This window comes from Hemicordylus capensis, chromosome 2, assembly GCF_027244095.1.
Source record: "Hemicordylus capensis ecotype Gifberg chromosome 2, rHemCap1.1.pri, whole genome shotgun sequence".
In the NCBI taxonomy this organism is placed as follows: domain Eukaryota; kingdom Metazoa; phylum Chordata; class Lepidosauria; order Squamata; family Cordylidae; genus Hemicordylus; species Hemicordylus capensis.
This window is the reverse complement of record NC_069658.1, coordinates 4,081,306-4,105,534: the sequence shown is the minus strand read 5'-3', so window position 1 is coordinate 4,105,534 and position 24,229 is coordinate 4,081,306. Positions and strand designations below refer to the sequence as shown.

The 24,229-nt window shown below is 51.8% G+C and overlaps 1 protein-coding gene across 1 annotated transcript in view; it reads left to right on the top strand.

The window, feature by feature from the left end:
- The window catches only part of UBE2R2 (ubiquitin conjugating enzyme E2 R2), a 93,005-nt gene extending 69,391 nt beyond the window's left edge, over nt 1-23,614 (top strand). The window contains exons 2-5 of the mRNA XM_053296439.1: nt 9,973-10,059; nt 12,814-12,911; nt 17,535-17,669; nt 20,333-23,614. Coding sequence (XP_053152414.1) covers nt 9,973-10,059; nt 12,814-12,911; nt 17,535-17,669; nt 20,333-20,558 — 546 coding nt within the window. The 3' untranslated portion in view covers nt 20,559-23,614. The remainder of the gene's footprint in view (nt 1-9,972; nt 10,060-12,813; nt 12,912-17,534; nt 17,670-20,332) is intronic.
- Nucleotides 23,615-24,229: the final 615 nt, after the last annotated feature.

Genomic DNA, 24,229 nt, shown 5'->3' with positions numbered 1-24,229 from the left:
CAAATGAAGAGAACAGAAAGGAACACAAACACTGGCAGAAGAAATGCAAGGAGGCAAAAAGAGTTTGAGTTTGAGGAACCTTTAGCTAAAAGCATCAAGGGAAATAAACTCCTTTAAATACATCAGAAGCAGGAAACATGCCAAGGAACTGGTTGGACCATGATGATGGAGTGAAAGGGATTATTGAGGACATGGAGGTTGCAGAGAAGCCAAATGAATTCTTTGCATCTGTCTTCATAGCAGAAGATACTGAGCATATACTTGTGCCTGAACTGAGCTTTTCGGGGACAGAGGCTAAAGAACATAGTCAGATAGAGATGATGAGAGAGGAGTTCTAAATTGTGGGGGGAAATCACCACAGTCAGATGGCATCATTGCAAAAATACATAACTTACCCTAGAATCAGGCTCTGTACCATAGGTCTGGAAAGTAGCCAGTGAAACACCTCTAAATGAAAGGAAATAAGAAGTGGGGTCTGTATTGGGATCAGTGCTCTTTAATTTATTCATAAATTATCTAGAACAGTGTTTCTCAACTGCCAGTCCTCAAAGCATTGAGGCATCACTAATAACCCCCCCCCCAAAAAAAAAAAAATTTTGGCCCGGTGGTGGCCGCTGGCACTGGGAGCTCTCTGGAGCTCATTTCTAGGCAGGCAGCCCTCGCTACTGGATAATGCTCATTTTGCTTCCTCAAGTTATCCAGCTGTGAGGGCTGCCTGCCTAGAAATGACCTCCGAAGAGCTCACCTGTGCTCCATGGCTGCCCCCTTTGCGCATGACATCACGTACAGAGGGCAGGGCCTGGAATTCACAGAACCCAGGCGAGCTCACTGGAACTCATTTCGAGGCATGCAGCCCTCGCTGCTGGCTAACATTCATTTTGCTTCTTTGAAATGAATGTTATTCAACAGCGAGGGCTGCTTGGAAATGAGCTCCAGAGAGCTCCTGGTGGCAGAGGCCCCCGCCAGCCCAAAATTCTTTTTTTGGGAGTGCCTGGGGGTAGGGCCAAGCAGGGGGTGACCTCTCTACTAACTGCTGGTCCGGGGAACTGCACATGAAGAATGTACTGGTCCATGGCTCCAAAAACGTTGAGAAACACTGATCTAGAAGTTGGGGTAAGCAGCCATGTGGCCAAACTTACAGTAGGTAGTGAAATCCAAAACAGATTGCCATTTTGTTGCCCACTCTCCCAGTTGGGGGAGATCCTTTTGGAGTTCCTTGCAAATACGATTCAATGTTAAGTGTAAAGTGATGTATACAAAAAGCCCTAACTTCACATATATGGGGTCTAAGCTGTTGGTGACTGAACAGGAGAAGGATCTTGGGGTCGTGGTGGACAGCTCATTGAAAGTGTCGACACAATGTGCTGCAGCTGTGAAAAAGGCCAATTCCATGCTTGGATAGGAAGGATTTGAAAATAAAAATGCTAATATTATAATGCCCTTATGCAGCCACATTTGGAGTACTGTGTACAGTTCTGGTTACCATATCTCAAAGGACATTATAGAACTGAAGAAGGTGCAGAAGAGGGCAGCCAAGATGATCAGGGGCCTAGAGCACCCCCCCTTTTTTTTTTTTAAACAAAGCAAGGCTACACCACCTGGGGCTTTTTAGTTTAGAAAAAAGACTGAGGGATGACATGATAGAGGTCTGTAAAATTATGCATAGTGTGGAGAGAAATTTTTCTCTCTCCCGCATAACACTAGAACCATGGGTCATCTCATGAAACTGATTGCCAAGAAATGTAGGATCAACAAACAGAAGTACTTTTTCCACACAACACATAAACCTATGGAATTCTCTGCCACAAGATGTGGTGACAGCCTGGATGGCTTTAAGAAGGGTTTAAATAGATTCATGGAGGACAGTTCTCTAAATGGCTACTAGTCTGTGGGCTATAGGCCACCTTCAGTCTCTGAGGCATGGTGTCCCTAAGTACCAGTTGCAGGGGAGCAAGAAAAAAGGCATGCCCTTACGTCTTGCCTGTGAGCACCGCAGAGGCATCTGGTGGGCCACTGTAGGAAACAGGATGCTGCACTAGATAGGCCTTGGGCCTGATCCAGCACAGCTGTTCTTATGTTCCCCAGTTGAGTGGTTGTCCCTTTTTACCCTATATACCCCCATGTATTCAATTCTTCCCCTCCCACCCACCACTGTTAGGTAGTCTTTCTCTAGAATAGAAGACTCTACTTAAAATGCTTATTTATGTTTATAAGTGTTGAATGGAAAACGCGTGGGGTGTAGCAAATCTGTTCAGCTTGGCCATCTTGGTACTCCTACAACTTTGCATGTTGTCTTTTCCCTCCTCCTGCCTACATGCGCCGCGTGGTGGTGGTGGTGGTGGTGTGACAGCCCTGTTCAGCCCCTGCCTGTGAAACCTGGCACTCGCCTGTGTCGGGGCCTCGGGAGAGGCCTGCTCTCCTTGTGCTGCAGTGGCTTCCGCAGCCCCTGAGTGGTCATGCCATTCCCAAGAGCCAGCTTGGGCCCATCTCTTCTGGCTCCAGAACCACTTCCCGGAGCATGCCGGAGAGAGCCCTCCACATGCACTCGCCCTTGGGAACAGGACCAGCAGTCAGCATGCTGCTGAGGTTTGCTGTGCTTCTCCAGGCAGCCGCAGCTGGGTGAAACATGGATCCCTCCTGCATCGCTCTCCCAAACACGGATTCCAGGTTGCCAGTGACAACCGGGTGGGTGGTGGTGAAGGACCAGACTGCTGGTGAGGCTATGGTCTCCATGGTGCTTTGCAGCAGCCAAGAAGGAAGACCCTGTCTCAAGGGGACTGCGGGGAGATAGAAGGGAGGCGAAGTGGAGGGGGTGGAGACAGGGTGAACAGCAAGCACACTCCATGTACATTTTCCTGGGGCTTAGTGCCGTGGGGCAGGCCTTCTCAAGCTTAAGCCCCCAGAGGTGGTGGGGACTGCAGCCTCCATCATCCCTTTGGCCATTGTGGCTGGGGGTCATGGGAGTGGGAGTCCAGCATCTGGGGATCCAAGCTTGTGAGCCCCTGCAGTTGGGTCGCGTTGACAAAAGACTTCACAGAAAAGGAGGGCGTTCTGGGAGGGTGTTTCAGGCCTAAGGGAGACAGGGCAGAGTCTTGAGAGGGCCAGGGGCCTTGAGATGACTGAGGGCAGCCTAGCCCAGCCCAGGAGGGGCCAGACCCCGGAGAGCCCTGTCAGGACAAGGGTCCTGTGCTGGACCTTCCTGGCAGACAGGAAGCCCATGAAGGGGTCTGAGGAGGGCTGTGATGTGATCCCGGCAGTGGGACGAATCCCTTGAGTGGCAGAACACTGGCGGGGAGGGGACTGGGGTGAGGGCCGAGGGCCGGAGAGGTGGTTGCCATGGTCACAGGTTTGGGATGGCCAAGCCCCACAACCTAGAGTCCTCACTGAAGAGGCAGAAAGGAACAGCCCCCTAGACAGTCCTTGCAATGTGGTAGGAAGAGAAGCGTCATGATTTGGCAGGGCCGTGCAGACTAGATATGGGGGGAAAGGCGAGAGGGGTGTCGAAGGCAAACCCAGAGCTTGGAGCCTCTTCAACCCAGTGGATGGCAGCACAGTTGAGGGGGAGAGGAAGGGAAGAAAAGTGAGCGCTCTCTCCTGGGGAGGCTGCCGTGCTTGGAGGGGGAGGATGGGGTTTTCTTCAACTGAAGGAGATGGTGGCATGCTTGAATGACGCCAGGAAGGAGCAAGGGTGGGGCGGGGGGATTGGACTAGTGGAGAAGGGAAATAACGGAAGGGGAGATGGTCAGTCAAAGGATCAAAGGCGGGGGGGCTTGCATGGGTTGGTCGAGGCATCCAAAGGGGGGAAAGATAGGTGTTTGCAGGAAGGAGATCTGTGCTCCAAACATCCTCTTGAGGAGTGGAAATAAACTGTCCTAGAAGGAAAAAATGGCTTCTGGTTGCAGCTGCCTGCAGGGAATGTCATCGCTGCTACTGAGGCTGCTGCCGCCGCCACCCACACAAGTGCAGGCGGCAGCATTAGTCCTGCTTCTGCAAGTAAGTGCCTCCTCTCCCCGCCCCCCCCCGCCAATACCATCGATGGTTAGTTTTCTGTGCCAAGCAGATAGCTTAGGCCACCCCCAGCTGGGAAGGGGAATTCAAGGGTGTTAAAAAGGGGGGGTGGACTCAGCCATTGGTCCTCAAAATGCCTACCTTGACTCCAGGGTTTGTGATTCTTCCCTGGCAGCGAGGGTGACGCTCAGCGGGTGAGTCTGTCCCAGTCCGCTGAGACTTCACTTGCTCTTCTTCCAGTGAGCCCACCTGCAAAGCCAGCGATCTCCAATGAGCATGAGTCCAGTCGCTGAGCAGCATGTCCTTCAGAGTGGGAATGGGGTATGTGGGGGGGGTCTACCCCCCCCAAAAGCCAGCTTGGGAGCCCCGCCCTCCACGCCTTGACATAACTTGAAGAGGAGAGACCCTCCCTCTTCAGTGATACCAACGTTCGAGCTCCCCAACATCGTAATTGCAGGAGCCGCCACTTCACACCTGCTGTGTTGGTCTCTTAAGAAGGGGCTTCTCAAACTTGGGCCTCCAGAGGATCTTGGGCTACAGCTATGCCAAAGGACATTGTTGCAGTGGATGATCCGAACTGTAGTCCAAGATCATCGGGGGGCCCAAGTGTGAAAACCCTGGTCTTAAGTCACACTGTAAGCAGGGAGGTTGGGCAGTAGTGGGGTGGGGACACCAGAGGAGGGGCAGCTTCTCCTCTCCCCCCCCCCCCCGAGAGTCATGCTACCTGCAGGCTGGCTGTTGGACAGGTAGAGTTATGTGGCTAACTGCACAGCTCTATCTGATGAATGGCCAGCTTGCAGGCAGCTCCAGGGGGAGGAGCAACCCAACTGCTACTGGGCAGTGGAGGCAGCTGTGCCTTCTTTGGCGCCCCCTAAAGCAAACCCACAGTCTCAATTGGGGGGGGGGTGAGAGAGAGCGAGAGAGAACTGCCTAGACTGCTGCTTCTCCCCACTCCCCAGCCCCGTCTCCTTGCAGCTCAGGCCTCTGCTGACAAAGCCGTGGCAGCAAAAAGCTGCCTGGCCATGGAGAGGCTGCTCCCGAGCATGCCGCCTGCCCCTTGCCAAGGGAGGAGCAGTGCTCAGCTCCGTCACGTCTCTGCCGTTCTTGGAAAGCTGTGCCAGCACAGACCGAGCTGCAAGGCACTCGCGGCGAGTCTGGGCAACCCTGAGCTGTGACACAAACACCGCCCAGCAGGCAGAGACGGGGAGTGCCGCCCGGGAAGAAGGCTGGGCCTCCCCCAGCTACGGTGCAGCACCTCGCCCTGTCCAAGAAGCCTGCCGTGGCCAGGGGACCGCTGCTCCCGAGAGGCAGCCCTCTGTTGGGGGCTGGGCCGTGGCTGTCTTCTTCGTTGCAAGGCCCCGGGGCACCAGCCCTAGGTGCGCCCCCCACCCCTGCCTAACTGTTTGGGCCTGTGTGAAGCTTCAGCCAGAGCTCCTAGAGACTCCCATTCGCCCTGCCCTGCCCTGCGCCAGAGGGCTCCTTTTGAGCTCCTGCGCCCTCTCGGAAGGTGTGTACAGGGTGCTGGGAAATGCAGCCCTTCCTCCCAGAGCTCCTTAAGAGAGGGCTCCGTCTCTCGTAAAGGGTCCCTCCCTCCCAGCATTGAGAAAAGCACACAGAAGGAGGAGGTGGCCCTTGGTTGGAAGTTTTGTTTTGCCAAAGGGGCCCCCACTTGAGGAAGAGTCAAGATCACTGGCATAGAAAATGGCCTCTCCCTGGCGGAGCTTGCTGTAACTGGGTCGTTAATTGCTCCCTTGAACAACAAGACATTAAAACTGGGTTTATTTTGCCCCTGGGCTAGTCTGTGGTTTTGTGCTCCTAAGATCACTGAACAGCTGCAGTGGATCACTTTTGATGACATCTCCAAACAGCCAAAGGGCACTTCAGGAAGGGCTTGACTCTCCTGTTCCGGGTTCAAATGCAGGGAGGGCAGCCGGCAGCCAGAGGAGCCACACGCCGAGTCAGTCCCCTGCTGTGCTTTGTTCAACGAACGGCCTGCCAAGGCCATCCAGTCCTGGCAGTGGAGGCCTTGGCGTGTGCACAGCGGCAGCTTGCGTTGGGTGCTGGGGTGCCTCGCCAGTATTCTCTTCAGTATTAATCGCTTGCAGTCGAGCTTCGTCTTCTCAGCTGGAACTGCATTATGGACTTCTGGGCTGTTGCCTGGGGCTTGTGCGTGCCCTTGCATTGGGGTGGCAGCAATCCGAAAGCCGTTTCACACACAGGGCACCCCACGTGGAACAGAGCCCTCGTGGTTCCTTTCTCGAGCAACTTGCATCTTACTAGAGGAACCAAAGCACAAAGGGCCAAATAAGCCGTGCAGGCCCTGATGGTCAGCCTTGGGACACCTTCCCTTCGCCTGCATCACGTGACCCAAGCCAAGTTACCCTGCATTAGTGTGTGTTTGGGGGGGGGGCAGCCCTGGCACAGTTGTTGTTGTGGTCGGGTGGGAGTGGCAGAAGGTCCATCTAGATGAGGTCTGGTTTGGGCCTTGAGCAGAAACGGGGCATGTGTAAAACACACACACACACACACACACACACACACACACACAACCCCCAGCTGCACTTGAGAAGCATGAAGCCGAGAACCTTCTGGGATAAAAGTTGGCTGATCTCCACCTAGTGCTCTGCTGCAGCAGTAAGGTGCCTCTTGTTGCTCCAGGCCTGTCGCCAGCCCTCCAGCCCCTCCGAGCTCCTCCTCCCTTGTTACAGGCCTGCCTGCCCTCCCACGCCTGGGCCTCCTCCGCCTCCCTCCTCTGCCCTGAGGGCTCCTGCTTCCTTGGCCACCCCTGCCCACCCTTGCTGCCTCGCAGGACCCTGCAGAATGCTTCCTTCCCTCCCTTGCTGCCCCCAGAGCCCACCTTGGGCATGGCACCATGCCTCTGTCCCCATCCCTTACTGTGAGCAAGCTCAGGTAGGCGTAGCAGACCTTCTTTCTGCCGCCGTTCTGCTGCTTCCTCATGCTGACATTGAGATTCCGCGTCCTCCGGGGCACAGACCTGGCGTCTCATTCATTGTGCAGCGCCAGATACGTGGCAGTAACCCTGTACAATAACCACAGCATTGCCGCGTTCATGGCCAACAGCCTCCTCTCGAAACGTTCTGCTTCCTCTCTTCTTAATCTCCTTAATTGGCTAGGAAAGACTAGCTTGGTTCATCGGGCTGCAGTGCACAAGTTTACCCACCTTGGGTCACCCAGTGCTAGGGAACCTGTCCCTGGATAACTGGCGTGAGGGGCGCACTGGCCTGGTGCAGGTGTTCCTGGTGTGCTGGCTCATGAGGGCAGTGAAGAGCAGGGCAAGTCTGTTCCAGAGAGCAAGGGACGCTTTGCTTGCAAAGGCTCAAGCAGTTTAGGGAGGAGCTGGGTGCAAGAACCCCTCCCTGCCCTGAGTCAAGAAGGCGGCTGCTTTCTGCACCCTTCCCTGCACCTCTTGCACGAAGCTTGCTCAGAGTTGTTGGGGGGGGGGAGGAGGAGGAGGAGGAGGAGGAGGGCCGAGAGTGGGTTTTGCTGGCACGCTTAGCTTTGCCTGTTTGTCTTTGAAGGTGCTTCCTGATCCGTCTTCTGATCTGGACTTAAGGAGGCTTGCTCTGACGAAGTGTGAACCCCTGGGCTGCGTGTGTGGCGGCCTCAGAGCCCCTGCTCCAGTGCGGGGGGGGGGGGGGCGTGTGTGTATCCAGAGGTGGCGGATGTGGGTGGCCAGAGGCCTGCTGCACTGCCCTTCCTGTGAATGGAGCATCTTTGCAGACTTGGAGGTTGATCATGGTGGCGGCGTAACTGGCAAACGACCCTCGGGCTGTTTGGGATCTGCTTCACCCATCTGGCTAACAATCCCTATCTAGAGAAGGGTTTTGGTTGTTTCTTGCCCTTTGCGGGGTGGGGGTGCGCTTTGGTGTGGTGACAAAGTCCCCTAACCAGTCAGTGGCTTTTTTTGTATGGAGAGGTGTATAAATGTACTAAATAAATAAAGTGAAAACACAGGATTTAGAGGTCTGTATTGACAAGTATCTCTGCTGGGAGAGGAGAAGCATTCTTGCCCTGCGATGAGCAGGAATTTCTCTCACCGAACTAGAAGAGAAACCTCTTTGCTGTTACCATGGAAACTGTCTGGGAATGCCCCCCCCCCCTTTTTTTTAATTAATGGGGAACTTTCCCTGGTATAAACAAGAAAACTTCTAAATTCAGATTCTTCTAGCAGGCCAGCTGGCCAGCCCCATGACACATAGTGGGTCCAACCACTGCAAATATGGGGATTTTACAACGTGTGGCTGAAGTTGCCTCCTCAAAGCAGTGCTTTGGTCAGTGCTGTTAAATACTCAGCTGTGCCCCCAAGGGTCTTGGAGAGGGCACGTGTCCCCCATTGGCACTTCAGTGGTTCCTGCAAGCACAAGAAATGAGAAATTGTATTCCCTAAATGGGAGCCAGACTGGAGTGGTCAAATCGTCTCCAGCTAACTGAAACTCCAGCCTGCAGTTTCAGTACTGTAGGGTATCTTGATGGCTCTCTCATAAACTTGCTAAAGGCTTATATTTACTTTGAAAGTTGGTTGAATACTTTGAACACCATTATTATTTTTTTAAAATATTTCTGCCACTGAATGACTGTGCAAACTCTCCTTGCCTTGGAGGGTTCATAATCGGTGGTAACACCTGCTTTGCATGTAGAAAGTAGACTTTAATCTGCAGCTAAAAGTTTTGCAGATCAGGTCTCCATGACCCAGCAGGTTCTGAATTGAGCCTCTCGGTTCATTCCTGAAAGTCTAACTGCTCTCCTTGCATGCGGATCTGCTTCAGGCAACAGCTTGCAACAGCCCTTCCTCGGTGAACTCACACACACAGACACACACACACACACAGAGAGAGAGAGAGTTGTGTGTCCTAAGCAAGTGGTGTTGTGCTGCTACCTCCCTTAAATGATTCATGGTTGAGAGGAGGAGAGTTGGGCTTGATCCAGTGGATTCAGCCCTCCCTGCTTAGGCGCTTCATGAGGAGAAAGCAAAATCCTTACCTGTAAGTTTTAAACAGCTGGTGTGTGGGAAGTGCAGTAATCTGGTTGTGGCCGCCTTTGAATAGATTGGTTTGAAAATCCCATGAGGCTGATGCCTTTTAGGCTTGCCTAAACTGAAAGTGGGACAAGACTAGAAACCAGGCAGCATTTTTCACTGGACTTGGTTGTGCTGTGTGGAGGTGCCCAACTTTGGCTGGCTGTGCTCATAATTGTTAATGGGTTGCTTGAATTGTGTTCCTGTGTGTGGGAGAAGGGTGGGGGGGGGGCTTCTGGAGCAACTCTAAGTCATGAATAAATATAGTGAATGTTTGTGCCACACTTTGGCCAGAGGGCGTTGCCCCTGGTAACATTCACAGTCCCGATCAGCCACTAAATTTTACGGGATCACATTTTTGCACTTGGCAAAAGCTCTTCCAGGCTTCATGGCACCGTACTGCGCACCTGGCCGGCTCACTTCCATTGGCACGCCAACTTGGCACAGCTGCTGCCGCCTTTCACACACGTGGGTTAGTTTTTGGCCTGTAGGTGTCTCTGCAAGGGGGCATGGTGTTGCTGGTGAGGGGGCCTTTCGGATGGGGAGCAAAACTGAGGTCCGTGTAAGCAGCCATATGGGATAGGCAGGCTGCCAGGGGCCTACTGGCAACATTACAGTCTCCCCTGCAAATCTCACATCCCAGCTCTGCAACACCTTCCCTGAGCTGCTCCTTGGGTTCCACCTGGTTCCTAGCTAATGGGGCCCCCTCCTTGCTCTTCTGTCTGCATAAAGTTCAGCCTGTCGTCCTCTTCTGCCTAGAGACTGTGGGCTCTCCAGGGCAGGGCCCGCAGCACGTGTTGTGTTCTGTACACTTCCAAGCCCAGAGATGTTAAATGTAGCGGAGCAGCCATCCCGCATGGAAGGGGTGAATTTTCACTGCTGTGATGTGCTAAATGGGCATTTAAATTTGGAATTTTGTTCTGTTGCAGGCTCATATTAAATTTCCTATGGACTACCCATATTCACCACCCACCTTCAGATTCCTGACCAAAATGTGGCATCCCAACATTTATGAGGTAAGCCTGTGGGGTGTGTGTGTGTGTGTGTGTGTGTGTGTGTGTGTGTGTCTGTGGTGTGTCACTCTTTTAAATGCCTCCTTGTGTCAAAATACAGTTTGTGTGATGCAATGCGGCCTGTTCAACTGGTGCTTCATAAGCCTCTTCCACAATTTGGAAGGCTGAAATGTTGACTTCAGCCTTTAAAGAAAAGCAAAACGTTTTGGGACCTGGATATCCCAGCAAGACAAACTTCAGCTAAAGATCTGATCTAGCCTAGGCTTGTGTTGCTGCTACTTGCATGAGAGAGTTTGCCAACCCTTAATTGCTGCTCCCAATGCAGTTGTGGAGTTTGGTTTCCTTTCTTCTCCAAAAAGCAAGAACAGTTCTTCAGTATCTTCTGTTCCATTCTGTCAAAAGCTTGTTCCCAGGCATGGCCACTGCTGGGACAGTCAGTGCTGAAGGGAATGGAAGGACCCACACTGGATGTTGAAGATGGGAATGTACCAAACGCAGTGGGGGAGTTCTTCAGCCTCTGAGCATCTCTGAGCTGATAGATGTTGCCTGTCCTCTCTGCACTCTCGCTGCCACCATAACCTCCTGCAGTGCGTTTTCCCAACTTGAGAATGTGGCAGAGCTCCTGAGCATTGCAGCCATGCTAAATTTGCAGCTAGAATCCTTGCTACCTGGGCAGAGAGGCACCTTTTCAGAGTAGTGATTCTCTTAATATTATGTAAGAGGAGAGCAACTGGTCCGCCCCAGTACACAGCCCTCCAGTGGCCGTTGCCGGTGTCTTGGTATCTCCCTCGTGACTCTTTATGTGTGCCCTTTGGGGGCAGGGGACCATTTTCTCATTCTTCTTCTGAGTGAGGCACTTGGAGAACTCTTGTTTAAAAGCTGTGTATAAATCATAGAAGAGGCAACGGGCAAGCCTTCAGATCTTGCTGCTCATCTGGGTAGCTGCCTAGGCAAGTGGCAGATCTGTACAGTCGCTAAGAAGAGCCACTTGAGAGACTCGGTGGCCTGGATCCACATGTTTCTGCTTCCCAGAGGCTGAACAAGGCTTCTGGATAACTCGAAGGGAACACTCCCCGACTAGGCTCTACCCTTGGCATCCCTCAGGATGGGTTTCTCTCGGCTGCTCTGTGCCGAGTGCCTGGTGGGTGAGTGTGTGTCCCCACCTTCCACAGATTCCCAGACACTTCTGTGCTGGGCTTAACCTTGCAGAGATTCAGTCTCTCTGTGGGCCCCACCCCTCCCTCCCTTGAAGCTCCTTGGTGAAGAGGGGCCCTCTTGCAGTTGCCATGTTTGCGCTGGAACTAGATGGACACGGGCAGCAGCATCCTGTGGGAGGGAGCAAGGGCGCCCTGGGATTTTGGGGTGCAGCCCAGAACGGTTAGACCGAGGGGCAGGCTGCTGCTACCATATTATGTGTATACCACTTTCAACAAAAGTTACTAAAGCGGTTTATATAGGAAGAAGTAAGATGGATAGAAGGCACAGGCCATTCTCGAACCCCATTTCGCTGGCAAAGGGAAGCTTCAGGTGCCAGGAGGCAATCTTAACTCGGCCATCCGTCTGTCCCTGGTTGCTCCAATATAGCTCTTAGAGCTGATCAAGAAAATATGTGTGTAAGAGTGCCGTGTGTGCTGCTCAATGTGTGGGGGTGGGGGTGGGGGGGGAGAGCATGTCCCAGATAGCACAAATAGTGTGAGGGTGGGGTGCCGGAGGCAGGCAGGGAGACTAGGGTTAAACAGGCTACTGCCTGAATTGGCTCTTGACCTTAAATGTCTGGCAGCACCCTGTGGGGCTAGCAAAACTTGTTAGCCAGGCCTTCAGTCTTGCTCTTCTCAGCAGAGCTGGCCAGCTGCTGATTGCCAGTCTCTCCCCCCCCCGCCCCCCCAACAATCAGGCATCGCTCAACTCAATCCTACTTAAGGACTGAACTTGCCAGAGCGGTATCTGGGGTGGGCTGTTGCCCTTGAATCATTGGTCTCTGATCCAAGGTGGGGGTGGGCAGGTTGGAATCCTTTGCCATGCTACCCTTTGCCTTGTTCTGAGAGCACGGTCTCCCCCTGCTGGAAAACTATAAGCTCTGAATGGTTGTCAAGTGAGCCTCCAGAATAGCATTGCTTAGAAACACTTCTTCTGCCTCAGTTCAAGGGCTTCCAAGGCAGATTGCAGCAAATAATTTAGGAGTGGGTGAAACATCTCAAGAAGCTGCTGAGGCTGCATGTTTTGTGTTTATCTGGAGGGTTTACACCCTGCCTTTCACCCTGGCTTGCCCTCTTATAACGAATTGCAGTAACTAACTAAAAGCAACCCAAGTTGCTTTTAGCAACCCGCATGTGCTCTTGCCCATCTCAGCAGCCCTCCTTTTCCTTCTGGCCAGTGGCAGGAGTGTGCCTCCCATTGGATCAGTTGTCCCTGGGTTGCTGATGGCCAGAGCAGCCTCTCTTCTGGCCAAGAGAGTCAAGGAAGCTCCCTCCCGCGTCTCTTGCCCTGGCTGGTGGTTGGGGCCAGGCTGGTCTACCCCTTGCCCAGCATGTCCTTGGGAGACTGGCTAACAAGGTTAGCAGTGGGGGGGGGGTTGGGGTGTGGGTGTACCTGCCCACAACCCTGGCTCCCCATCTCATGGCAGAAGAGGTTCAGCTTGCAAAAAGGAGCAGGGGTGATACTCAACAAGGCCAGGGTGGCCAGCTTTGTGGCAGCCCCAGAACAGGAAGTGTGTGGTGCCATACGTCGTGATCTGTGTGTCCGTGTCTCTCTTGCTAGAATGGAGACGTCTGCATTTCAATCCTCCACCCACCTGTAGATGACCCTCAAAGTGGAGAGCTGCCATCTGAAAGGTGGAACCCAACCCAGAATGTCAGGTAAGCCCACACAGAGCTGTGGATCTTGTGCCAAAGTACACCAGAGTTCCTGGGAGCTCTCTGTGCCCTTCCCCTGCCCTGTAGAGGAGAACCAGGGAAGGAGCAGTGGCTTTGGTTCCCCGCTCAGATCCTAGTGGAGTTTCCCTCCAAATGCAGCTTGGACCCCAAGTTTGCTGCAGACAGTGTGTTGCAGCTTAGAGCTGCAGCTGCAGGAGCCTGAAAGTGTAGGCCCTGTTGCTGGACAGAGGAGGGTGACCTGAAGGTCCTCGGGGTGAGAGGGGCAAGGGGACAAGACTGCTTTTTGGTTGAATACATGCGTATGCCATCTACTACAAAAGTCTCGAGGCAGTTAACAGACAATTAAAAACAGCCAAAAATGCATATACAGAATTCATTTAAAGACCACTTAAAACAAAGAAACATTAAATAGTTTTAAGTCATAATGTGAACAATTCACTTTTTATATGATTACTGCACTTAAAAAATTAATAATTGCCCGCATCTGCTGCAAACATTTCAAACTTCACCAGTATTAACAGACCAATTTCACAGATTTAAGCTGCCAGTAGCTGTGAATGGCACCAGAACTGAACTTGAAAGCTGGGAGGCCCAACTGGCCTGTCTGGTTTAATGTCCTGCCTTTAGGAATCCTTGCCATTCATCCTTCTGCCCCATCTTGTCTGTCTGCTCCTTTGCGGGCGGAGGGGAGGCAAGGAACTCCCTCTCCGGCTGGACAGTGCAGCAGGGGCCAAGCCAGCTGCCTCGTGCCCTTCTTGCCTTGTCTGTCTGGAGGGCCGTCCTTTGTGATCAGCCAGCCTGTCACCAGGGGTGGTTGGCCCATCGGCTGCCTGGAGTACTTGGCTTCCCAGGGCTCCGCGAATTGCCTTCTGCCCACCCCTAGCATGTCTCCTGCCTTACCGCCACCCTGCGGATGGTCAAAGCAACGACTGGTAGGCTTGTTCCTTAGAAAGGAGACCTGCGGTGCCAGGGCCCTCTGCTTCAGCAGGAAAGCGTATTCTCCCTCCTGCCTTGCTTCATTCTCCATTTGTGTATTCTGGCTCCCTGTTCCCCTTCCCCAGAGCTCTCTGCCTCCTCTTAAGGCATCCTTCTTGCACACTCTCCCTTTCCCCATTTGTAGGGGGCATCCTGTGGTTGTCTCCCCGCCACCCACAGCTACTGAGCCACTCCTTCCTGATGACACCTTGCTTCAGAAAAGTCTTTCCCAAAGCCACTGAGTCTCCCATCTGTCTCCCCGGCCAGCTGACATCTCCCCTCTGCCGCCCCTGCAGTTCACTCCTCACTCCTTTTGGCTGAGGAATGTCAATCAAATTTGTTTGGGCAGGGACCCCCAATTCCGTCCCCTGTAGTGCCTGGTACTCTGGAGTGAGTGCACCTTAGCACATCGTCTCAGATCTAGAGCACCCCTGCAACACATCCAGAATAAATAGCACTTGTGCACAGTATTCAGTCATCGCTTGGTGGAGGGGGCCCCTCCTTGGCACAACCCTGAGCCTCTCCAGTCAATTGCATCTTGGGAAGTAGGTTCTGGGAAAGAACCCCACCCCCTACCTGAGGCAGGTGGTGAGTCTGCCTGAGCCTGACAGGAGTGGACAGTACTGGGCTAGAATAGGGGGAATACTTCGCATCCCTGGTGAATATTGGTCCAGTAGCAAATAGAGAGACAGTCTTCCTCTCCACCGTGTGTGTATTGGGCATCGAATGTGTGCCCTGTTTTTTATGAGCACAAAAATGTTAGACGCTGGAATGGAACATAGGAAGCTGCCTTCTACAGAGTCGGGCCATTGATCCATCTAGCTCAGCATTGTCTACACCAGGGATTCTCAAACTTGGGTCCTCAGGTGTTATTGAACTTCAACTCCCATAATCCTCAGCCTCAGTGGCCTTTGGTTGGGGATTATGGGAGTTGAAGTCCAATAACACCTGAGGACCCAAGTTTGAGAATCACTGGTCTACACTGACTGGCAGCAGACCTCCACGATCTCAGGCATGAGTTTCTCCCACCACTACCTGGAGATGCTCCCCGGAATTAAACTGGGGACCTTCTGCGTGCAAGCAGATACTCCACTGCTGAGCTACAGCCCCATCCTCCCAAGGGGGATACCTTACAGCAGCCACTGGTCACATATATTCACCATCCCAGGGCAAAACCTGTTTAGCAAAAGAGACAACTCGTGCTTGCTACTGCAAGGCCAACTCCTGTTGAGGCTGGCTGTCTGGCTAGCCCTAGGTGACCTCAAAGTTGATGGTAAGAAGAAACCCCCCTAACAGCCTCCCGGGAGCCCGTGGAATGCTAGATTCCAGCAGTGTCTGCAGAGTGGTAATATTGCTTGTCTGGGAGCCAGGGAGCCCTGCACTGTGACAGCTACCCCATGGAAAGACTCTCTCCTGGAGTGTAAAGAATGTCGAAATGAAAGCTGTGTATGTGGGCACGTGTCTCTTCATCTGCTTTGGGACAAAAACATGGTTTAAAATTAGTTTGGCCCTCTGTTCTGGCCAATATTTTTAGAATGGTATAAGTACTACATGAATCCTCAGGCAAGCAGATATAATCTATTGCTGAAAGAATCGCTTCCCAGTAGGAGTTTTAGGAGTGGCCCTTCACTTTTGTTCTGAGGCTTGAAATACAGTGAGGGAAATAAGTATTTGATCCCCTGCTGATTTTGTCCGTTTGCCCTCTGACACAGAAATGACCAGGCTATAATTGGAATGGTAGGTTTATTGTAGCTGTGAGAGACAGAATAACAACAAACAAACCCTCAAAAACCCAGTGCCCAAAAGTCAGCGATGGATTTGCATTGTAGTGGGGAAATAAGTATTTGATCCCTTCACAAAAGATGTCTTAGTACTTGGTGGCAAAACCCTTGTTGGCAATCACAGAGGTCAGACGTTTCTTGTAGTTGGCCACCAGCTTTGCACACAACCCAGGAGGGATGTTGTCCCACTCCTCTTTGCAGATCCTCTCCAAGTCAGAAAGGTTTCGAGGCTGATGTTTGGCAACCCGAACCTTCAGCTCCCTCCACAGATTGTCTATGGGATTAAGGTCTGGAGACTGGCTGGGCCACTCCAGGACCTTCATGTGCTTCTTCTTGAGCCACTCCTTTGTTGCCTTGGCTGTGTGTTTTGGGTCATTGTCATGCTGGAATACCCATCCACGACCCATTCTCAATGCCCTGGCTGAGGGAAGCAGGTGCTCACCCAAGATCTGACGGTACATGGTCCCGTCCATCGTCCCTTCGATGCGGTGAAGGTGTCCTGTCCCCTTAGCAGAAAAACACCCCCAAAGCATAATGTGTCCACCTCCATGTTTGACGGTGGGGATGGTGTTCTTGGGCTCATAGGCAGCATTCCTCCTCCTCCACACACGGCGAGTTGAGTTGATGCCAAAGAGCTCGATTTTGGTCTCATCTGACCACAACACTTTCGCCCAGTTCTCCTCTGGATCATTCAGATGTGCATTGGCAAACTGCAGACAGGCCTGTACATGTGCTGCCTTGAGCAGGGGGACCTTGCGGGCACTGCAAGATTTCAGTCCTTCACGGCGTAGTGTGTTACCAATTGTTTTCTTGGTGACTATGGTTCCAGCTGCCCTGAGATCATTGACAAGTCCCCCCCGTGTAGTTCTGGGCTGCTTTGTCACCGTTCTCATGATCATTGCAACTCCACGAGGTGAGATCTTGCATGGAGCCCCAGACCGAGGGAGATTGACCGTTATTTTGTGTTTCTTCCATTTGCGAGTTATCGTGCCAACTGTAGTCACCTTCTCACCAAGCTGCTTGGCGATAGTCTTGTAGCCCAGTCCAGCCTTGTGCAGGTCTACAACCTTGTCCCTGACATCCTTCGACAGCTCTTTGGTCTTGGGCAGGGTGGTGAGTTTGGAAGCTGAGTGATTGCTTGCTTCTATGGACAGGTGTCTTTTATACAGGTACTGTAACAAGCTGGGATTAGGAGCACTCCCTTACAGAGGGTGTTCCTCGTCTCAGCTCGTTACCTGCATATAGTGAAAAGACACCTGGGAGCCTGAAATCTTGCTGGTTGATAGGGGATCGAATACTTATTTCCCTCACTACAGTGCAAATCCATCGCTGACTTTTGGGCACTGGGCTTTTGAGGGTTTGTTTGTTGTTATTCTGTCTCTCACAGCTACAATAAACCTACCATTCCAATTATAGCCTGGTCATTTCTGTGTCAGAGGGCAAACGGACAAAATCAGCAGGGGATCAAATACTTATTTCCCTCAGTGTAACGTGGGGGGGGGTGGGGTGGGGTGGGGGTCCCCCCCATCAGACATGCTCCTGTCTGGAGAGCCAGGCACGAGTGACCCAGTGCCTACAGGTTCCCTGCTTTGCCTTACAGGATCTCTTCTGATCATAAATGGAAAAAGCAGGAGGCGAGGAAATGGCTTTGCCTCCTGAATGTGTGCGAGAGGGTGGTGGGAATTAGGGCTGGAAGGTTGTTCAGTTGACCACAGCCAGTGATTGCTTTGAAAGAGCAAACTCCTGACTTTTGCTTTCCCTGGAACATCATTTGCCTGGTACCATGCTGTATGTGGAAGTCTCTTCTTCTTCTCTCTCCTCCTCCTCCTCCTCCTCCTGCTTTCTCCAGGACTATCCTACTGAGCGTAATCTCCTTGCTTAATGAGCCCAACACCTTTTCTCCAGCAAATGTGGATGCTTCGGTCATGTTCAGGAAATGGAGGGACAGCAAAGGAAAAGACAAAGAATACGCTGAGATCATTCGGTAAGCCAGCTCCTTCTGTGTGGGCAGCTGTTCTGGGGTCAACTTCAGAACTGGCCAGTGGGCCAAACCAGCAGGGGGCATCTGAAGTTGCCTTGTTCAGAGTCGGACCATTGGCCTCTCCCAGCCAGTGCTCTCTGACTGGCAGCACCTGGGAATGGATGTGGGCCTTCTGTGTGGAGTCTGCTGAGCTGTGTCTTTCCCTTGCGAGGGGAGAATGGACCTTTGAAGCAGACTTATCCCAAAGCAAGGCATTAGTCCATCTTGCCCACTGTTCACTCTGACAGTCAATGGCTCTTGATGGCCACAGGCAGAGACTCATTCCCAGCCCTGCCACAGCTTGGCCTCCTCTACCTGGCGGTCCCAGCATGTGCTCAGATGCTGAGCTACGCTCCCTCTTCCAGTTCATCCATTGGGAGATGACAATTACTAGAGGCAGTGGGGTGTCTGCTGTGTTGCTTGGCAAACCCCTTCCCTTCCCTCTTTCCTCTGGGGCAGCAGCCCAGTACACTCTCCCCTGCTCCCCCCGCCCCGCTTCCGTCTGGCCTGTGGAGAAATAGCGAGGCTGTTGTCCACTGACAACTTGGGTACCTCTTCCTATTGTTGCTGTCTGCAGAGTCCGAACTTTGCTCCACCTAGCTCAGTATTGTCTTCTCTGACTGGCATCTTCCTAGGGTTTCAGGCAGGGACCTTTCTCAACTGTAACTGGAGGTTCTGCCAGAGATGAAAGCTGGGACCTTCTGCATGCTAAGCAGATGCTCTATAAGCTTTGGCCCCAGCTGACTTGCCTCTGTCATTCCTAGCAAGAAGGGAAATTGTGGGTTTTTTTCCTTAGTTGCTGTGCATCTGAGCTGGGAGGAGTCCCTCCCTCCCTCCCTGGTGTGGCAGAAGTTGGCTCCTGGGGATTTTCCTGTCCTGGATGAACAAATGTGGATGAACAAATCTGCTCCCCTGTGTGTCATGTTTCATGCTGAGCAGCAGAACAGTGGTTGAGTTGACCAGCAACTTCTCGTCTTGCACTGAATACCTGTTGTGTCTTCCCTCTGCATTTTTTCCTGTGCCCTGGTGAAGCTGGACAGGCTCTTCCCCTGGAATGCCAGGAGTGGCCTAGCCTGCTAAGCTCGTCAGCGTAGCACCTTCACGTAAAGGCAGGTGCCTTCTTTGGCCTGGGGTGTGCCTGACTTGTACCTGTCCCTCTTCGTCTCGTTGCCTCCTCTGGGGGCCACCAACCCCCCCTTTCCCCGCTGAACACGCAAGCATGGATTAAGAGAGGGAGCTGGGAGATCATCTTGGCTTCAGATCTCGCCTGAGCAATGAGCTCACCAGATAGCTTTCTCTTGGTCTCACCCCACCTTGCTTCAGTCTGAGAAGGTGGATCTAGCCTAGGTCTGCCTCTTTGAACAAGCCAACATCATCTGAGTGACATGGTCTCTGGAAATGAAGCGGAGGCCAGGCCAAGTTAAATCAGCTACAGAGGGTGCATGGCAGGTGATGTGGGGGTGGGAACAGTGGGGGGGGGTTAAGGTGGACTGACAGCCTTTGGGTCTGGGATTCTCCACTCCAGCTTTGGCATGACTAGTTCCTGTATAGGCCACTTAGGAGTAGAAAAGCTCTTCCACAAATCACCTTATTTTGAAATTAGCTCTTTTCATTTAATTCTGAGGCAGTTGGGAAGGTTGTGAAAGAATCTCAAAAGAGATTAAGCCAGGAAGTTGAATTAAAGGCAGTTACTTGGGGAGAAGGTAGAGTGGTTGACTAGTGTTGCCATATCTGCCTGCGTTGCCCTTGGCATCCTGCGTAGGGAGTGGACTCAGTTATAGAAGATTAGCTCCTCTGAATTTGGTTGGCACTCTAAGGAATCCAGCATAGCACCTAAAGCGGGCAGCCTTTAATACCCGGGCTGCAGCCGTGGGGTGCTTAGAACCTCCATAGTGGGCAAATTTGGGCCTCTAGCTGTTGAACAACTGCTCACATCCTCCCCTACCACCACAGCTGGAGTGCCAGATTTGCCCGCTCCTGGTCTTGATACTCCTCTCCTCTCCTCTCCTCTCCTCTCCTCTCCTCTCCTCTCCTCTCCTCTAGTTTAAAACACTACTGAAGGCGTTTTATAATGAAAGTAATGGAAACTGTGTGAATTCTCAGTCCCTCGAACCCCTAGCCAAAAGGGTTTGAGGGCATTGTCTGGAGCAACTCAACTGGATTTTTGTAGAAAAGGCTCAAAAGTTGCCTGGGCAAACTATCCTTGCAGTACTAGCCACCTTACCCTGTGTCTGGTTGCTGGAGCATTGGGCACAGAGAGTTCTCCAGGCCTAATGGAGGAAAAACAGAGTGCTTGTCGGATGCCATAGTGGGAATCAGACAGTCAAGTCTGGGTTCTACACACTGGCTACAGAGAAGCCTGCCTGGCTGGTGGTCGCCTTCAGTTGAACTGTGGACAAGACTAGCCGTGAATCGCCAAGAGGCTGGGATCAGTGGCTGTTGCTCAAAGTTGGGTGTCTGATGGCAACCTAGTTGCTGTGTCTAAGCTGTGTGTCTTAGATGGGGAAGGGCAAGACAGGTGGTCAGTGGGCTTCTTGGAAAACAAAGCACTGTGAGGCTGTGGGCACTTGACCAGGTTAGACCTGACCGCTCCCTCGTAGTAATGCGCCTTGCTTTCTGCCTTGCAGGAAACAAGTCCAGGCAACCAAGGCAGAAGCAGAAAAGGACGGTGTGAAAGTTCCCACCACACTGGCAGAGTACTGCATCAAAACTAAAGTGCCTTCCAATGACAACAGCTCAGATTTGCTTTATGACGACTTGTATGATGACGACATTGATGATGAAGATGAGGAGGAGGAAGAGGAGGACGCCGATTGTTACGACGATGATGATTCCGGCAACGAGGAGTCGTGACCTGCTCCCTCCGGCCCCTGTACTGCCCCGCCTGTTTTGCCAGAGGGGAGCAGCAGTTACCTAGTGACAGTTCAGCAAAAAAATATACATGGGGGTGGGTGGGGGAAATACCAACCAAACCTGTGTCTTCTGCTTTCTCCTGTTGTATGGATCTCGATTCTTTCTTTTTTGGTTTCTCTCCCCCCCCCCCCTCCACTCCTGTTCTTTGGACCTCTTAGCAAAAAAGCCCTCCACACAATGTCAACTGGCATTCTCCCCATCCCCTCACTGGGTCCTGACTTTGAGTCTTTCTTTAAAAAGAAAGAGCCCCCCCCCCACTCCTCTTCAGGAGCATTCGCAACACATCAGAACAGGTTTGCTCTGTGTTTAGATTCTTGAATTAAACACAGTCTTTCATCAAGATGTTCAATGTATTTAACGCCAGAGACTGTGGGGGCTTGTCCCCACGAGCTGAGTGTAAAACAGGGACAAGAAGAACAAAAGTGGATCTGCTGTTGCTGCTGCAGAGCTCTTGCCGAGGCTTTGCTGCTCCGTTGACAATGATCGCGTGTGCACTTGTTTGGCCTTGTGGTGGTGGTTTCCCCCCTCCCCCCCCCCCTTCTAAGGCGTTGGGCAGAGAGCGTAAGCTCCAGTGTACTGAGCTTGATAAAGACATGGTGCCGAAAGGTCCAGTATTCCATTTCAGTTCTGCTAAGCGTGTGTGGGGATGGGGGGGGCAGCACTTGGGGGCTCTAGCCCTTAGGAAGCTAAATTGAGATGGGGTGGGGGGGCTGTCTTATGATATGAACCTTCCAATAAACACTTCAAAACACTCTGTATTCTTGTCCCACTGAGCCCTTGAGTTGCTGTTTCTGTGGGGGATCAACCTGATAAGTGCCCCGGTGAGACCTTGGGCCCCTCTCCAGAAGCAGAGCAGGTTCCAGCAGGATCTTAATTTCTGGGCAGAACCTGAGCATACTATCTTCCCACCACAGTCCCAGCTGCTTACTGCTTCATCCCAGTGTGTAGAGTCTGCCCAACTGGGGCAGAACAGTCAGATGGGTCTTTGCAGGGGGCAGAATGTCAGAGGACTCTTGGAGGTGGCATGTACAACGACAAGCAGAGAGAAATGTGGCCATGGAGTTGGTCTGGATGAGATTCTTCTTGCCAGCTGATGAATAGTTCAGCCCATTTGGCAGGACTGGACAAGGAGGATCTTTTGGCTCTTGCCCCTGATGGTCAAGGAGGAGTCATGGAGGGCACAGGGCTTCTGGACAGGAACTGTAGGGCACATTCAGCTTCTCATCGAGGAAACTGAGCAAAAAGTTGAAAGAGATGGCTTGCCTTAGTTTTCAGATGAACCAGTATGCATTGGAGGCATGGTCAGGTAGGTAGCCGTCATCTGAGTGTTGCCTCCGTGAGGTGTGCCATGCTTCCAGTGGATGGATTGGATGTTGAGTCTTGGCTGCTTTTTTGGTTTCCTAGTATGATGGTATGCATACTTGGGCTTTGTGGACAAAATGAACGACATGCATGCATTTTCCTCCAGCAGTTGAGGCAAGCATCTTCTCTAAGAACATGCTTGGCGCTCTTGTGATGGGACTCTAGAATGTTTTCAAACTTCTCAAGGGAAGATGGGCTGGCATGGGAGATATAGTACTAAATTAGCATAAAGGAGCTAGTTGAGCGGCAGAAACCTCTCTTGAGCACGATCATGTTGTTTGGCATGGACTCCATTCCAGCCTATTCTGGCCTTTTGGTAGGTGGGGATCAAGGCTGTGAATGTGTTTTCCTTTGTTTTCATGCATGGCTTCACTCGCACAATGCAGTTTCTTGCAGCTAAGGGTGAGTGGATATTGTCAACTTGCCTTACATGCTGGCCCTGCCCTACTGCAGGAGTAGGGGACTCTGCTAAGGGTTTTGAGAGGCCTTGCAGGACGGGAACAGAACCCCATGAGCACCCCTTCACAGCAGGCCAATCCCCAACTGGCCACTGTGGCTCATTCTTGACTGGGCTAGTCACTCTTCAGCTACCAGCTACAAGAAATCTGTTGGCCCAGTGGAGTGACCCATGTTTCTCAGGCTCCTGAAGTGGTTCCCTTGCTGGTATGGCTTAAAGTCTGGGGCAGTTCTAGTTGCTTACAGCTGCCGGGGTGGGGGGAGGCAGAATGAATTGGATTGTAGGAATGGAAATGGGAAATACACATCCTTTGTGCTTAGCCATGGTTTAAGACAATCCAAGTTTTGAGGAAGCTTTGCAGATAGGGATGTTAACAGGGGAGAAGGGTAGGTGGTGTCTGCAGGAGATGGGATTGCAGCTAGTGGAGTCATGAATTCCCTGCCAGGGAAACATGGTGCAGTCCCCTTCCACCCTGAACAGAGCTCTAGTTTGTGTGTGTTGTGGGGAGGAGGCTCATGTTCTGGGTGGCAGAAGGAGGGAGGGAGGGGATTGGTGCCCTTGGCTCAGCTTGAAATGAGGATACTGTGTCTTTCAGCTGTTTCTTCCTTGTACTTTGACCGTTTTCACTGTATACTCTCCAGTGACTTGTATTCTCAAGCTTGATGGTGTGAGACGCATTGTTTTACCTCTATCCTCGCCCTAACCTTTTGGGGGGAGGGGGAAATGCCTGTCAGGCTGACTCCCCACCCCTCCCAGTCTCCTTGCCTGTTGACTTGCTGGTTTCCTGTTCTTGAGATCCAACCTCCTGAGATGCAACTATCAAGCTTATTTAAGAGATCGAGGACAAAAAAAAAATGTTTACTTGAGCCATGTGTATCCTGGTTCTCCCCAAAACCTCCCCCTACCCCATGTCTGCGTTTACATTTTGATTAAAAAATCAATTCAGATGCAGTTCTTAACCATTCTGAAACCAGCAGGGAGCACTAGAATTCTATTGACTTTTTTCCAGAGCTGAAATCCTGGATGTTTCTCCTTTTTTGGTTGATACAAATTAATCAAACCTGAATAACTAATGCATTTTTGTGTTGTCTCCCTTCCCTTGGTAATTTTTAGTTTTGGGTTTTTCTGCACATCTGCCTACTAATAAAATGTGAAATAAAGCACACCTGTACTGGTAGTTCCATGTCCAAAAGCAACCTTTCATTAATTCCAACAGTTTCCTTGTGTTGAGTTCACCACATTGCCCCCCCCGCCCCCAGGTTTTTGCTGGCAAAAACTGCTACAAACCTTTTGGTTCCTTGCCTTATTGCAGAAGTAGGGCAACAACCCCAAAAGCCATAGCCAGCCACCTTCAGTGTTGGAGAGGAGGGGACCACTCCCTCTTTCAAGGGGCACTCACATTAATTATCACTAATACTTAGTATCTGAGGCTGGAAATATCTCATGGAACAGTGGCATGCATGCTTTGCTATTGTGAGGTACTTCTGTGCATGTATCTTTAAAATAAGTATTCAGAAAGTGCTCCTACCTACCCAAGTTTAATGCCTAACAACTCCTGCTTGTCTTATGTATGCAATCGTAATCCATTTATGTAGCTATAGGTCAACATAGTTACCGTAACTAGTGGTGACCACAAACTTCCTTTCCAGACCTAGTTAACTGAAGGTCAAGCTCACAAAAAGCATGAAGTGACTACCGAAATATAAAATGCATCTTTTATCTTCCTCTCTACTACTTTATCCCCTTTTCTTCTAAAGGGCCTTGTTTGTTAGTGGTAGAGTGGAGGGCAGTA